General features: G+C 40.2%; 1 protein-coding gene across 1 annotated transcript; it reads left to right on the top strand.

Moving 5' to 3' along the window:
- Window positions 1-8,389: 8,389 nt before the first annotated feature.
- LOC141641664 (uncharacterized) lies at window positions 8,390-10,186 on the top strand. Its single transcript, XM_074450319.1, has one exon. It carries the CDS (start codon window positions 8,390-8,392, stop codon window positions 10,184-10,186), a length of 1,797 nt encoding a protein of 598 aa, XP_074306420.1.
- Window positions 10,187-14,506: the final 4,320 nt, after the last annotated feature.

Raw genomic sequence — 14,506 nt, 5'->3', positions numbered from 1 at the left:
ATTTCCGTCTACTTTTGTGTTTTATGTGTAACATTGCAAAAATGTGAAGAATCCAGCAGAAAATGAGCCAAATTCGTCCCCGAGTACTTGGCATATTATTTGACATGAAGTATTTACTCAAGAAACGAACTTGGTGTGCGTATCAAGGCCTGAAAGATAGATTTGCGAGAGTTTTAGAAGCGGGTTACCAGCTACAGTGGTCTATAGACTGACCTACGTGGTCTATAGACTGTCAGAATGCTTAACAGAAGTCTGCAGGAAAGAGAGCGGTCGATCGACTGGTCCTAGTGGTCGATCGACCACACCACGAGACTGAAGCGCAAATTAAAAGACGAGAAGTTAGAAGCCCATTATAATTAGGTATTAGAAATAAGAGTTACGTGACATTCCTATATAACGTAACCCCTTCCTACTCTTTTATTCATTCATTCATATTGTTACATACTTAGTTTACAGTTTGCAATAGTGCTAAATAAAGTTCTCCTTTTGCATTCGGATTTGTTTTTTATGCCTTCTTTATTTCTGGTAATTCTTGTTCTAAGTTCTATTCCTTCTTTATAGATTAGAATTGACTAGTTAGAATCCCTAAACCCTAGTTCTTTCGTTATGTGATTTTATTGTTCATTTAATTTAGTTATGAATCCTGTGGTTTTCATCTTTATTTTTGTTTCTGTTATTATTTCCAGTATGAGTAGTTAAACCCTTCGTGCTAAGATGTAGGGGACCTGTAGTGTAGGCGGCGTAGATTTCGTAGACCTGAGTCGCGTCATGGTCGATCGACTGCCTTACCTGGTCGATCGACCGGCTCCTGTGAGATCAGCTCCGTCTTAATTAATTTAATTGCTATATTTGACGAATCGAGTGCACGCGACTAGTTAAATGCTTAGGAATTGACCGACCCGATAGATCGAAAGATAGGGGAGGGAAATAGACTACTTAATTAAGACGACTAAATTAATAAGATCGCGAGATAAGTTAATTTAGGCTTTTAAATCACTTTTCAGGGCGAGAGTCAGTACTAGTGATATTAGGGACCCGTAGCTAGATCGAAAGATGCTACCTATTAAGAATGGACCGAAAGGACTTCTTATTTTCTCGTCTTACGTGATTATTTCAGACTTACTTAGGATACTGCCGTCGAAACTACAGTGAACCGACCATCTTAGCATCCTTTTAATATTTGATTTCATCCATTTTCTTTAATCACTCATTTATTTGTTTTAGTTTAATTTTAAATTTAATTGCCTTTAGTTATAGAACTGTTCAAATCAAACCCCTCATAATCGTCACTTCACTTTAGACTAAAATTAGACAACTATTAATTGCATCGCCTCTCTGTGGTTCGACCCTGACTGCCACTAGCTATAGTAGTAGTTAGGTTTTATAAATTTATCTTTGATACTCTACGGCGGTATCAAATTTTGGCGCCGTTGCCGGGGAGGCAATTGTTTAAGTTTTAGTTGTTTTTATTTTAGTCTTTTTCTTGGTTTAAGGGACATCTGTTCCTTCAACAATTCTCATATTCTACTTGTAGTTTCTTCTTATGCGCAGGTCACAGGGTGGTGAATTATGACCGTTAGCTCCTGAGATCGAAAGGAATTTGCGAGAGTTGAGACGATCATCTAGAGTATTGCCGACAGAGGAAGAGCTGAGTACTCTGTCCAGTTACTACGAGAACGAGTTATTTGAGGAGGATCCACCTTCGTCTCATATTTCTACTTCTTCATCTGAGACCGTTACATCTCCAGATATGGCTGAAGAAGCAAGTATAGCCATCCTCCGAGCCAAAAGCTGAGAATCTCTATAAGGGATTCGCATTGCCAGCCGGGACGGAAAGAAAATTCGAAGCAAAACCGTCCTACATCAACTTGGTTGAGAGAAACCAATTTGGAGGAGCTGCGAATGAAAATGCAGCTAAATATATGGAGATATTCATTGACTACTGTTGTTCCATACCCCCAACAACAGGTGTGACCCAGGACCAGATAAAGGAGACGATATTCATATTCTCGCTCCGTGATGCCGCTAGGGAGTGGTACCGAGATCTGGATCGAGCTGCCAATGGGATTACCGATTGAAATTCGCTGGCTCTAGCATTTTATAAGAAATATTTCTCTGCATCGAAGACCAATGCGATTAGAGCTCAGATCACAAGCTTTAAACAGGGTCCTGATGAAGATTTTCATGAGGCATGGGTCCGTTTCAAGAAGCTGGTGCGATCTATTCCGCACCATGGGTTTGAGAAATGGTTTATGTGCAACCAGTTCTATAATGGTCTTTATGATGATCAGAGAGCTGTCCTAGATGCTGCAACTAATGGGAGATTTCAAAAAAATAGCGGTGAGACAAAGGGGTGGAAAATCATCGATGACCTGGCCACCCATAAAGCTAAGCATGGGAATTCTAGAGGAAATCAGAGAAGATCACCAATCTCCTGCTTGTGTAGCCGCAATAGAGGCCCTTCTTCATGAGATTTGACAAGCTAGATTTTGGGGGATCCCAAAAAGGTGGGATATATAAAGTTAATGCTGTTTCAGACGGTCCCTTTACATGCAAAAGATGTGGAGGAGAGGGACATGTTTTGGAGTTTTGTACTAGTTCGAATGAAACATTTGCTGCCTTTCAACACTTTAGGCAGACTGGTACTTATCCCGACCCCTCTAATATCCACCCCAATTTGAGGTGGACTAACCAGAATGTCCTTAATCCGGGTCCGCAGCAGCAGCAGCAAAATTATGTGCCCCCTCATAAGCAGCAACAGTATCAAAAGCCTCCCTATGTGCCTCAACAGCAGCAATTTCAAGGTTCTGATATTTCTGAATTGAAAAACATGGTTCAGAATTTGTCGGGTTTGCTGCAAAAGGAGTCTCTAGCTAGAGAGACTTCTACAAAAATGTTGGAGAGTCAAATTGCCCAATTGGCAAGCGAAAGTGCAACTTTGAGGAGTGGGTCTACCCTTGATGGGCCCGCTATGGTCGAAGATGTTACTGGAAAATATGGGGCGGAACCAAGTAAGAAAAAGGTTGGAATGAACAATAGCAAGAAAAAGACGATCAGCAGGTACATCAGTCGATCGACTGACATACCTGGTCGATCGACCAGCTCGGGTAACAGTGAAGCTTCTGGTCCTGCGGAAGCCAGTCGATCGACTGACTTACATGGTCGATCGACTGAAGGTGCTGCTGATTGTGAACCTTTTTTTCCTCCAATGCCAGATAACTTGAGGGACTACTTATTTCGGGGTACGACGACTCCGAAATTATCGAGGTAAGATCTAAATGCTGATGTGTCAGTTCCGGTTCCAAAGTATGACCCTACGACGGTTAATGGTTCATTCCTGAGACAGTCTGAAGAAGGTTCGAGCTACAACAAGGACAAAGTAGTGGATTTTCAGCCTAAGTCCACTGATGCCGGTATGAGAGACCTAGAGGAGAGGGCTAAGTTGCTTCTTACAGCCCCGTACCCATAGAGATTGGTGCCGACAAAGGAACAGGTATCGTTTAACAAGTTTGAAAATGTTATTCGTAGTTTAAATGTGCAAGTTCCTTTCTTAGAATTAGTTAATCAAGTGCTTGCTTACATGAAATTTATGAAGAAACTGTTGTCTAAAAAGAAGTCACTTGATACTGTGCAATCTGTCGCACTAACTGAGGAGTCATGTTCCTATTTGACTCACACTGCTCCACATAAGTTAGAAGACCCAGGTAGTTTTTCAGTCCCATGTAATATTGACACCTTTTCTATCGAGAAGGCCTTGTGTGACCTAGGGGCCAGTATTAGTGTTATGCCTTTGAGTCTTGCTAAGAAATTGAAATTGACTAAGTTTACAATCACAAACATGACAGTATAGATGGATGATCGTTCTGCGGCCCAGCCCATAGGAGTCTTAGAGGATATCCCTGTGCAAATAGGAAAGTTCTTTTTCCCAATTGACTTCGTTGTGCTAGATATACCCGAGGATGCTCACATCCCTATCATTTTGGGTAGACCATTTCTGCACACTGCTGGTGCAGTTATAGATGTTGGCTCAGGGACATTGACCTTTAAGGTGGGGAAACAGTCCATTGTTTTTGCCTAGACCTATAAGAAGAAGGCTGATATGTACCCAGTAACTTGCAATGTAGCTAAATCTTATGTTGTGTTGCCTGATATGCCTGCCCCTATGCCTATTTCTGCTATAACACCTCCGCCCCAGTTTGGGAGCAAATTAGAGGAAGATCCTTCTATTTTGACTGTTGCAGGGGCTGGTTTGGGGAAGTTAGAGCCGCATGTTGCTCCAGTTGTGAAGGAGTCAATCGTTCAAAGAGGCAGTCTAGGATGTCTTAGCTATGGAATAGATGAGGAGCCTGATGAGGAGCCAGTCAAGGTAACGGAGTCCGATTTGGATTTTAACGAGCCAGACGAGGTCATTGATTGGGAAGAGGTTAGAGATGTTGATCCGTTGAGTTCAACGGATATTGGAGTTGTTAGGAGCCCCGCTGATGAGATGAGCACCGTAGAGGCTACTTCTTATAGTCAGAAACTGAGCAAGTGGGCCATTTCGTGGCCATTCTTGATCAACTATTAGTTGATTAAGACTTTTTAAAAAAAACATTATATTGCTTTTCTTAGACTTTTTATTGCTTTGGTGTGCGCAAGACTTCGCTTTAATAAGTTTGCTTAGGATTTAAAGACTTTAGACTGTTACTTTGGGTTTTGCTCAATTTTGGGCGCGTTATTATGTGTATTTTCAGGTTCATATACCATATTAGCTCAATTTATTGAGTTAATTCGAAGAAAACAGAAATATACAACAGGTATCTCAGTCGATCGACTCGCTTGTGTGGTCGATCGACTGTGTCGCGACTCCAGGGGCTTCTATTCCTGTCACCCTGGTCGATCGACTGGCTGGTATAGTCGATCGACCGCCTTCGCTGCTGTACCTGTTCACGACCATTCTCCTGCTGTGTTTGGTCGATTTGCAGAGTTAAGGGAGTCTTTTCTCCACTTTATTCTCCGATTCATTTCTGTTTTCTTCTGTTTTCTTATTTTGCACATTATTTTGCGTTTCGTAAATTGTTTTCTCGGAATTACGCGCGGTACTTTTGTTTCTTTTCAGGTACCTATGGAAGCACTGCTGGCTACCGAAACCTCCTAACTCACGCTGGTTTGGGGAGGTTTCCTGCTGCGTTTAAAGTCTTGTGAGTTTCCGAGTCCTTCTTTTATGTCAATTTTAGTTATAATTCCGCAAAATCCAGCTTTTCTTTGCTTATCTTTCTTATATGATTTCGCACAATGGAGACATTGTGTAATTTGGTCTGGGGAAGTTAGGGTTTTGCGTTGCATTCATTCTGTTTTGCATTCACGTTTACAATTTTGTCTTGCATTGTTGTTTATTTTCCTCTTATATACAGAAAATCAAAATTCAAAAGAAATTGAAAAATTTCAAAAATTTCAAAAATGCATGTTTATTTTAGCATATAGGTTGAGTCGGAACGGTAGTATTTCAATGATGACGTTGCATTTTCAGCTGTTTATGCCTAAGCCATGCTCATTAACATGTTATTAGTAGAATCATATATGCATAGTCTACAAGTTTTCGTTAATTTATTCGCTGAATCTTGAGACTTGACTTAGATTTATGGCAAACTACATTATATTCTGAGTTTTAGAGCTTATAACTGGTGATATTCATGACCAGTTCATTTAGGATGTGAGTAGTTACTCCTTATAAAGCATGTTACATAAATATGCATAAATATGAACTTAATCTGCTTAATACCTGTATGCATTCGGTCTGTGGTTTGTTGACATATGTGGAGGAGGTCTCCTTTATTCATTTTGCACATAAGCTTCACATAGCCAAAAATAGCCTTTTGTCCCTTTAACTACATCCTATATTCAGTCTGCCTTTGTCAAGCTAGTAGTATTAGTCTTTGGGAGTGTTCTTATCATTTTGGTTATATTTGCTCTTATTGAGAATGTTGGTGAAATGATTGAAGGGAAAGAAAAGAAAAGAAAAAGAAGAGAAAAAAATGAAAAGCAAGTTCGACCTTTGGTCGGTCGACTGGATTCATGGGTCGATTGGTCGTGCACTGCAAGAAAGAAAGAAAAAAATCAAAATCGCATAATTCAAAGTCTTTATTAGATGACGATTTTTGCTCCCATGTTGTATTTGTATCTTATGGGGAGTTGACTAATTGTGGAAATTGTGAGATTTGTGCTTCTAATTGGCACCGTTTTGTATCGATTGATCTTGAGTTTGAAGTTGGGATGTTCCCGTAATTTGGATCTATAGTTACTAGCTTGGATTTAACTCCTCATACCCAAATTTATCTTAGCCCCTTCTTACCATTTACCTCACATATCCATATTTACCTCGGCATGTGTCATGATCATTTGTTTGGTTGGAATGCATATGTACGTTTGTAGAGATTATTTTCATATTAGACTGCAGGCATGTTCTTATAGGTCGTACTCAGGTGAGAGTCACTACATTTACTTCTTTCTATATTTACATATACTTACCCGTATTCATTGTGTGATTTGAGCGGCCCGTGAGAGTCCATAATGATAAGTCTCTATAATTGACGGTTCAGCAATTCTTTAACAACTACATAACTCGTTTGCATGATTCATTTCGCTAATTGATTGTTAGTTGTTGCATTAAATTGGTTTAGGCTTTATAGTTCCAATTCGCTCTGAGATTGAACTCGTTCCACTAGGTTTTAAGGTCGAGTCTAGTTCTTGCTTGGAGACAAACAAGGGTTTGGTTTGGGGAAGTTTGATGAGTGTCCTAACTATGATGTTTTACACCATATTTTACACGCATTTCAGAACTCATTTGTGTAGTTTATGCTACTATTTTCCCTATTTCCGTCTACTTTTGTGTTTTTTGTGTAACATTGTAGAAATGTGAAGAATCCGGCGGAAAATGAGCCAAATCCGTCCCCGAGTACTTGGCATATTATTTGACATGAAGTATTTACTCAAGAAACGAACTTGGTGGGCGTATCAAGGCTTGAAAGATAGATTTGCGAGAGTTTTAGAAGCTGATTACCAGCTACAGTGGTCTATAGACTGACCTACGTGGTCTATAGACTGTCAGAATGCTTAACAGAAGTCTGCAGGAAAGAGAGCGGTCGATCGACTGGTCCCAGTGGTCAATCGACCACACCACGAGACTGACGCGCAAATTAAAAGACGAGAAGTTAGAAGCCCATTGTAATTAGGTTTTAGATATAAGAGTTACGTGACATTCCAATATAACGTAACCCCTTCCTACTCTTTTATTCATTCATTCATATTGGGATTCAGATTTACGTACTTAGTTTACAGTTTGCAATAGTGCTAAATAAAGTTCTCCTTTTGCATTCGGATTCGTTTTTTCTGCCTTCTTTATTTCTGGTAATTCTTGCTCTAAGTTCTATTCCTTCTTTATAGATTAGAATTGACTAGTTAGAATCCCTAAGCCCTAGTTCTTTATTTATGCGATTTTATCATTCATTTAATTTAGTTATGAATCCTGTGGTTTTCATCTTTATTTTTGTTTCTGTTATTATTTCCAGTATGAGTAGCTAAACCCTTCATGCTAAGATGTAGGGGACCTGTAGTGTAGGCGGCGTAGATTTCATAGACCCGAGTCGCGTCATGGTCGATCGACTGCCTTACCTGGTCGATCGGCCGACTCCTGTGAGATCAGCTCCGTCTTAATTAATTTAATTGCTATATTTGACGAATCGAGTGCACGCGACTAGTTGAATGCTTAGGAATTGACCGACCCGATAGATCGAAAGATAGGGGAGGGAAATAGACTACTTAATTAAGACGACTAAATTAATAAGATCGAGAGATAAGTTAATTTAGGCTTTTAAATCACTTTTCAGGGCGAGAGTCAGTACTAGTGATATTAGGGACCCGTAGCTAGATCGAAAGATGCTACCTGTTAAGAATGGACCGAGAGGACTTCTTATTTTCCCGTCTTACGTGATTATTTCAGACTTACTTAGGATACTGCCGTCGAAACTACAGTGAACCGACCATCTTAGCATCCTTTTAATATTTGATTTCATCCATTTTCTTTAATCACTCATTTATTTGTTTTAGTTTAATTTTAAATTTGATTGCCTTTAGTTATAGAACTGTTTAAATCAAACCCCCTCATAACTGTCACTTTAGACTAAAATTAGACAACTATTAATTGCATCGCCTCTCTGTGGTTCGACCCTGACTGCCACTCGCTATAGTAGTAGTTAGGTTTTATAAATTTATATTTGATACTCTACGACGGTATCATCTGGGTTTTCTTATCTTCGATCAAGATTATGAGGTATATCTCTGTTTCTTCATAATCTTCAAATCGCTTTCGCTACAAGTTGTTCAGTAATCTTTTCTTTATATACTATTCAGCATGTATGATGTTAATTCAACTTCTAGTTCTTCTTATGAGTACTTTGACGACCCCTTATTTCTGTCTCAATCTGACCAACCCACTGCGAGTCTTGTTACTAGTCTTTTTGGGGGTCATGATTTCTTGGGATGGCGTAGAGAGGTTCTCATGGCATTAACTTCAAAAAATAAGGATTGTTTTGTTGATGGTACCCTTGTTAAACCGCCTAAAACAAACAAGAAATACAGTCAGTGGATTCGGTGTGATTTCATGGTGAGGCAATGGATTCTAAATTCACTAGTCCCATCACTTAAGGATAGTTTGAAGTATGTAAATTCTGCGAAAGAATTGTGGTCTGAGTTGCTTGAGAGATATAGTCAAGTTAGTGCTTTAGAAGTCTATAAATTGAAAAAAGAGTTAGAGGGGATTTCTCAAGATAATTCTTCTTTGGTTGATTACTATGGAAAGATGAAGAATCTTTGGGAAACTTTGGATGGATTAGACCCTATTCCATTATGTTCTTGTGGTAAAATTGATCAATGCACATGTTCTTTACTTAAAAACATCATTGATAGAGAGAACACTGCAAAGTTGATCCAGTTTCTGATGGGGTTAAATGGAGGTTATGACACTGTCGGGTCTCAAATACTGTCAATGGACCCTTTGCCTAGCATAAACAAGGCTTTAGCGTTTCTACAAAAGATAGAACGACAAAAGCAAATCACTGAATCTGTGCATACTATTACTGAAGCTACTGCATATGCCAGTTATAAGGTTCCAGAACACAAAAACAATGTTGGTTATTCTGGTAAATCTGATGGAAACTTGGTTACTTCTGATAAATATTGTGATCATTGTGAAAAGAATGGACACACAAGAGCTACCTGTTTTGGTTTGAATAAGTGTCCACATTGTAATAAATTTGGCCATAGTCCACTCAATTGCTTTGTCATCAAAGGATATCCTAATGATAAAGGCAAGGGAAAGAGTAAGGTCACTAACTTCAAGTCTGGTGCACCTATTGCTACTACCACTGCTAATACTGCTTCAAATTCTTCCAAGAACACTGCAAATGCTGCTGATGTTATTGGTTTTAATTCACAATTGGATGATGAGGTCTTGGTTGCATCTGAATGCTCGGCTAATACTTCTAATACTCATACTTCTGGATTGTCTTCAGATATGTTGAATGGTATTATTACTTATGTGGTTGATCGGGTCCTGCAAAGGATATCTGATCAACAGCCTGGTCTTTCTTCTTCTCAATTTGCAGGTATTGTTTCACACTCTTCTGTTTCTTCAGTACATAATTTCTTTGTTTTGAATGATTGGATAGTTGATAGTGGAGCTTCAGATCACATGACATATGACTTGGATATTTTGACAAATGTGGTTACTCTTAAGGTTCCTATAAAAGTAGGTTTACCAGATGGGTCTCTTAAGTTAGTTCATAAGATTGGTACAGTCAACTTGACCGATAAGATCAGGTTATTTAATGTGTTTTACATCCCAGATTTTAAACAAAACCTGATGTCTGTCAGTAAGTTAATTGACCATAATGCTTTATCTGTTGTGTTCAATTCTGCTGCTTGTCTTTTTCAGGACCTTTCAAGTACACATGTGGTTGCTACATGGCAAAGAGTAGCTGATCTATATAGATTTTATAATAAAAATTCAGTGATTCATAGGAATATTTCTAATCTAGTCCACCAGTTGCTAGAGTCTAGACTATCATCTGAAAAGAATAATAAACTTTGTGTAGCTGCAGTCACTAGTTCTTTGTCTTGTTACATAGCAGTTTGGGTCATTTTTCGGTAAATAGACTCAAATTTGTTCCTGGTTTTAAAACAGAAATAAAACATGATTTCAGTTGTGAAACATGTATACTTGCTAAACATCATAGACTTCCTTTTTCTATTTGCAATAAAAGAGCTGCTGCTTGTTTTAATATGTTGCATATTGATGTTTGGGGCCCTTATAAGGTTCCATCTATTTCTGGAGCTAAATATTTTTTAACAATCTTGGATAACTATTCCAGAAATACATGGACCATATTGTTTCAAAATAAAGATCACGTTCCTGGTTAATTTAGAGATATCTTAGCATATATATTTACTCAGTTTAATAAAACTGTTATAATAGTAAGATCAGATAATGGCACGGAGTTTTTGCAACAATATTGTTCTGAGTTGTTTAAATCCAAAGAGATTGTTCATTAGACTAGCATTGGAGGGACTCCTCAGCATAATGGGAGGGTGGAAAGGAAATATAGACACCTTCTTGAGACTACTAGGGCTCTTAAGATTCAGGGAAATTTACCTATAAAGTTCTGAGGGATTGTATTTTGACAACAACTTATCTAATTAACCTCGTGTCTTCACCTGTCATTAATAATAACACACCTTTTAAGCTTATTTATGGAATTGATCCTGTCTATGACAATTTGAGAGTATATGGTTGTGTGTGTTATGCAACAATGGCACCTACATTCTCAGACAAATTTGGCAATAGGGCAAGGAAGTGTGTTTTTATGGGATACCCTCACAATCAGAAGGGCTATAGACTATATGATGTACAATTGCATAAAGTTTTTGTTAGTCGAGATGTTATTTTCAAAGAACAGGAATTTTATTATACAAATAAACAAAGTCAGGATATGAATATCTCTGCAACAAGCTTGTTAAATCCAGCATCTTCTACACATATTTTAATCAACCAGACTGTAGAACAGTCTTTTTCACAAGACAATTCATTATCACCAAGAGGTTCACCTGTCAATCCTTCATCAGAAGAGACACCTAGTGATCCTGCTTCTATTATGCTTTGATGATGACACTCTAAAAGATGAGCACAAATTCTTATTTAAAACGATAGTATTCGTTTTAAACTTAAGACAGGTTAAGTATTATAGATGAATTAAAAGAATAATGCAAAGGGATAAGAAGATATGGCTTCTTTCAATTGGTTTAAAAATTCTGTTAGGTGATTGCGCATGACTATATATAGTTTCTTAATTGCGACGAAAGGTGATTCGTAATATCTCACAACCACCTCCCATTTTTAACATTATTTTAAATGATTAATAATCACAAACTTCTAAGTTCTAACGTACCACAAGTGAGATTTTGTGATATTCAAACCAGATTGAAAACCTACAACACTGAAATAATTGACATAAATCTACAACGTTAAAATTGACATAATGCTAGCTTATGAAACATTCCACACACTACAAATACAATGTTATGTATAATGTATAGCTAGCATCATATCATTAGATAGATGATCAATGAACAACGCCACCTCTCCCTTTGGTCACCGTCTTTTTCTGTGGTCTCTTGAGTTTCACCTCTCTTGTCATTTCCTCAATGTAAACTTGAACCTATTTTCATATATATTATTCATATTTCATAACCAAATTAGTAAACTAAATATTGAATTAAGAAAGAAAAATTTACAACATAAGGTAGATAAATGACCGAGACGTATATAGGTAATTCTATTAGTTGATCCTTTTATTGAAAATAAGAGATGTTATCAATTTCCATATGACCTACAGATCTACGATAAAATTAGCATCTTATACAAAGATTAGAACGAAAATGAAAAGGTAAACATACCCGATTTGTGATAAATATTTGATCACGGGTGGTGCTGGTAATGGTTTCATCAACACTACTATAATTGATGTCATTATTGTTTGGTTTAAGCTCGTTTTTTGGAGTAGGAGAATAGAATGAAGAAGTTTTAAAGCAATAAAACTTATGAAAAAATTGTCCATCAAGCTTTAGTTTCTTCATCATCTTTGAATTCTTCATTTTCACTTTGATTAGAAGTTAAATTTCTACTTGTTTTGTGGAACTTCTTACAGCTAATTTATGTTATTGTATTTTCCTAGCTATTAAAGATACGTGGGGTACTTGAGTTAAATACATGTTTTAAGGCCTCTTTTATAATTGATGGGGCATATTCTGCACCGCTGACCAAGTCAACATATTGAGCAAGGTCAAGGATATCCACAGCAAAGTCAACGACTTAGACAGACTAGCCGATGCAACCCATCGGCCTGTCACCTGGGGTCTCGGCCTGGTAACCAGCCACCCGGGACACATATCCACGTACTCATATCCAAGACCCTCGGCCGGCCTGCCATGGGTCCATCGGCCGAGGGTAGAACGGTCTTTCCACCTGCTAGCCACTTGGCCACTTGGCCACTACGTGACAAAAGGTGAAAGCCTATAAATACTCCTCAACCTTCATTGAGGAAAGGATCCACAAAATTAACCTAATAACCACTGTTCATCTGGTAATATCTTCCTTATCTCTCTACAATACGCGTTTAGTCAAGTAACCCATACTTACCTCTCTAAGTTTACTGCCTTGAGCTTCGGAGTGAGTACGCTCGGCCAAAGCCGAGCCCTCAGTTTGTTCATCGTTTCAGGAGAGATCAAAGGAGGATTCAAGCAAAGACGTCATTCTACAAGCTACGAGTGGTAACAAATATCTGCTCTGGAATTACACCCGGAACAATTGGCGCCGTCTGTGGGGAAACGACACTAGATGCTAGTCACATTCATTTCCCAAACAACAAAAACAAAAACACAAAAACCCACCCCAAAAAGCTAAGAAGATGTCGAAACAACAAGAGGTAGTCGCGACCGACGAAACCGCATTCTACCAAGATGATACTTTTCACAATTCTGGAGTCGTGCAGCCCTCCACCGGCGGAGTAATCCAACCGGAATTGAATGCCGATAATACTGCACACGCCACGCTTCACAACCAGGTCACCATCATGGGACATGTGGTTGACACAACAAAATCCGAAGGTGCTCCCGGACCTAATGGGAGTATGCTTGCTCACGCCGTCACGCCGACGGAGCCGCAGAAACCGTCCAAGAGACCAGGGCCTGTAAAGTGACTCCAAGGAACTTGAACGGAGCACCGGGAGAAGCGAGATCATGCCAAGACACCGGAGGAGCCCAGAGTGCTAGTGGTAGACCCGAGCCCTCCCCGTACTCACGAGAGGACAGCGTCGCCGCAGCACCGACGAGGCCTGCCACAGAGAAGCCAGAGAAGTCCGACTCAGCAGAGTCGGAGAAGGAGCCCGAGCCGGAGAAGGAGTCCTTCCCGCTACGAAGAGAGGAGCCGGACCAGAAACGCGGGGAGCCGATCGCCGCGTGTCATTCGACACGTTGTCAGACAGCCCCTCAGTGCTTACGTCCTTGACATCGCCGTGCCGACTAAGCTGAAGTTGCCGGCATTCACATACAAAGGAGACACTGATCCCACCGACCACGCCGAGGCTTTCGAGTCTTACATGTCGGTGTGGGAGCAGCCCGATGAGGTCTGGTGCCGAGTTTTCCCAACAACTCTGCATGGGATGGCTCAAAATTGGTATAAGGGGCTTCCCGACGGCTCGGTATACTGTTTCGCCGACCTAAAGGATGCCTTCATAGCCCAGTACTCTTGCAACAAAAGGAGGGCCGTGGAGACGTCGGACCTTCTAACTATCAAACAGGAGGAGGGCGAGTCTCTACGGAGCTATGTAAAGAGGTTCGACGGCAAGGTTCAGCAGATTAGGGAGATCAATCCCGAGCTGGTGGCTTTCACACTGATGAAAGGTCTCCCAAGGGGAGACTTAAAAGATGAGCTCATCAAGTACGGGGGCCTAGGCCTAGACGCCGCTAGGAAGATGGCCGACCAGGCCATCAAGGTGGAAGATTACCACAAAACCTGGGTAGGCCACAATGAGACATTACACTCAGAGACGAGGAGCCACCGGGAGGACAACCCGGATGAAAGGCGTCGTGACGACAATAGGTCACGGTCCGACAAGTCCGCCAGGAAACAGAACTCGGCGGGCGCCGGGGGGAGCTCGACACCATACTACCGAAAGCAGTACAATGATCACATCCCCCTAGTCGTATCCGCCGCAGAGGTCTTCGCCCTGAGCAGAAGCGAGGGTCAGAAGTGGGAACGGCCCCCTAAGCCGAGGGGCGACGGTGACGCAAGCCAGTACTGCGAATACCACGGCTACACCGGCCATTTAACGAACGATTGCCGGCACCTGAAAAATGCCATTGAGGAACTGATCCAGAAGGGGAGCCTAGGCAAGTACATTGCCGGAGGCCAAAG

The sequence above is a fragment of the Silene latifolia genome, chromosome 2 (assembly GCF_048544455.1).
Source record: "Silene latifolia isolate original U9 population chromosome 2, ASM4854445v1, whole genome shotgun sequence".
NCBI lineage: Eukaryota > Viridiplantae > Streptophyta > Magnoliopsida > Caryophyllales > Caryophyllaceae > Silene > Silene latifolia.
Note: the sequence above shows the minus strand (reverse complement) of the source record. Positions and strands in the feature narration are given on the sequence as shown.

Coding starts and splice junctions, on each gene's coding strand:
- LOC141641664 (XM_074450319.1), top strand. CDS start 8,390: ATGTATGATGTTAATTCAACTTCTAGTTCTTCTTATGAGTACTTTGAC.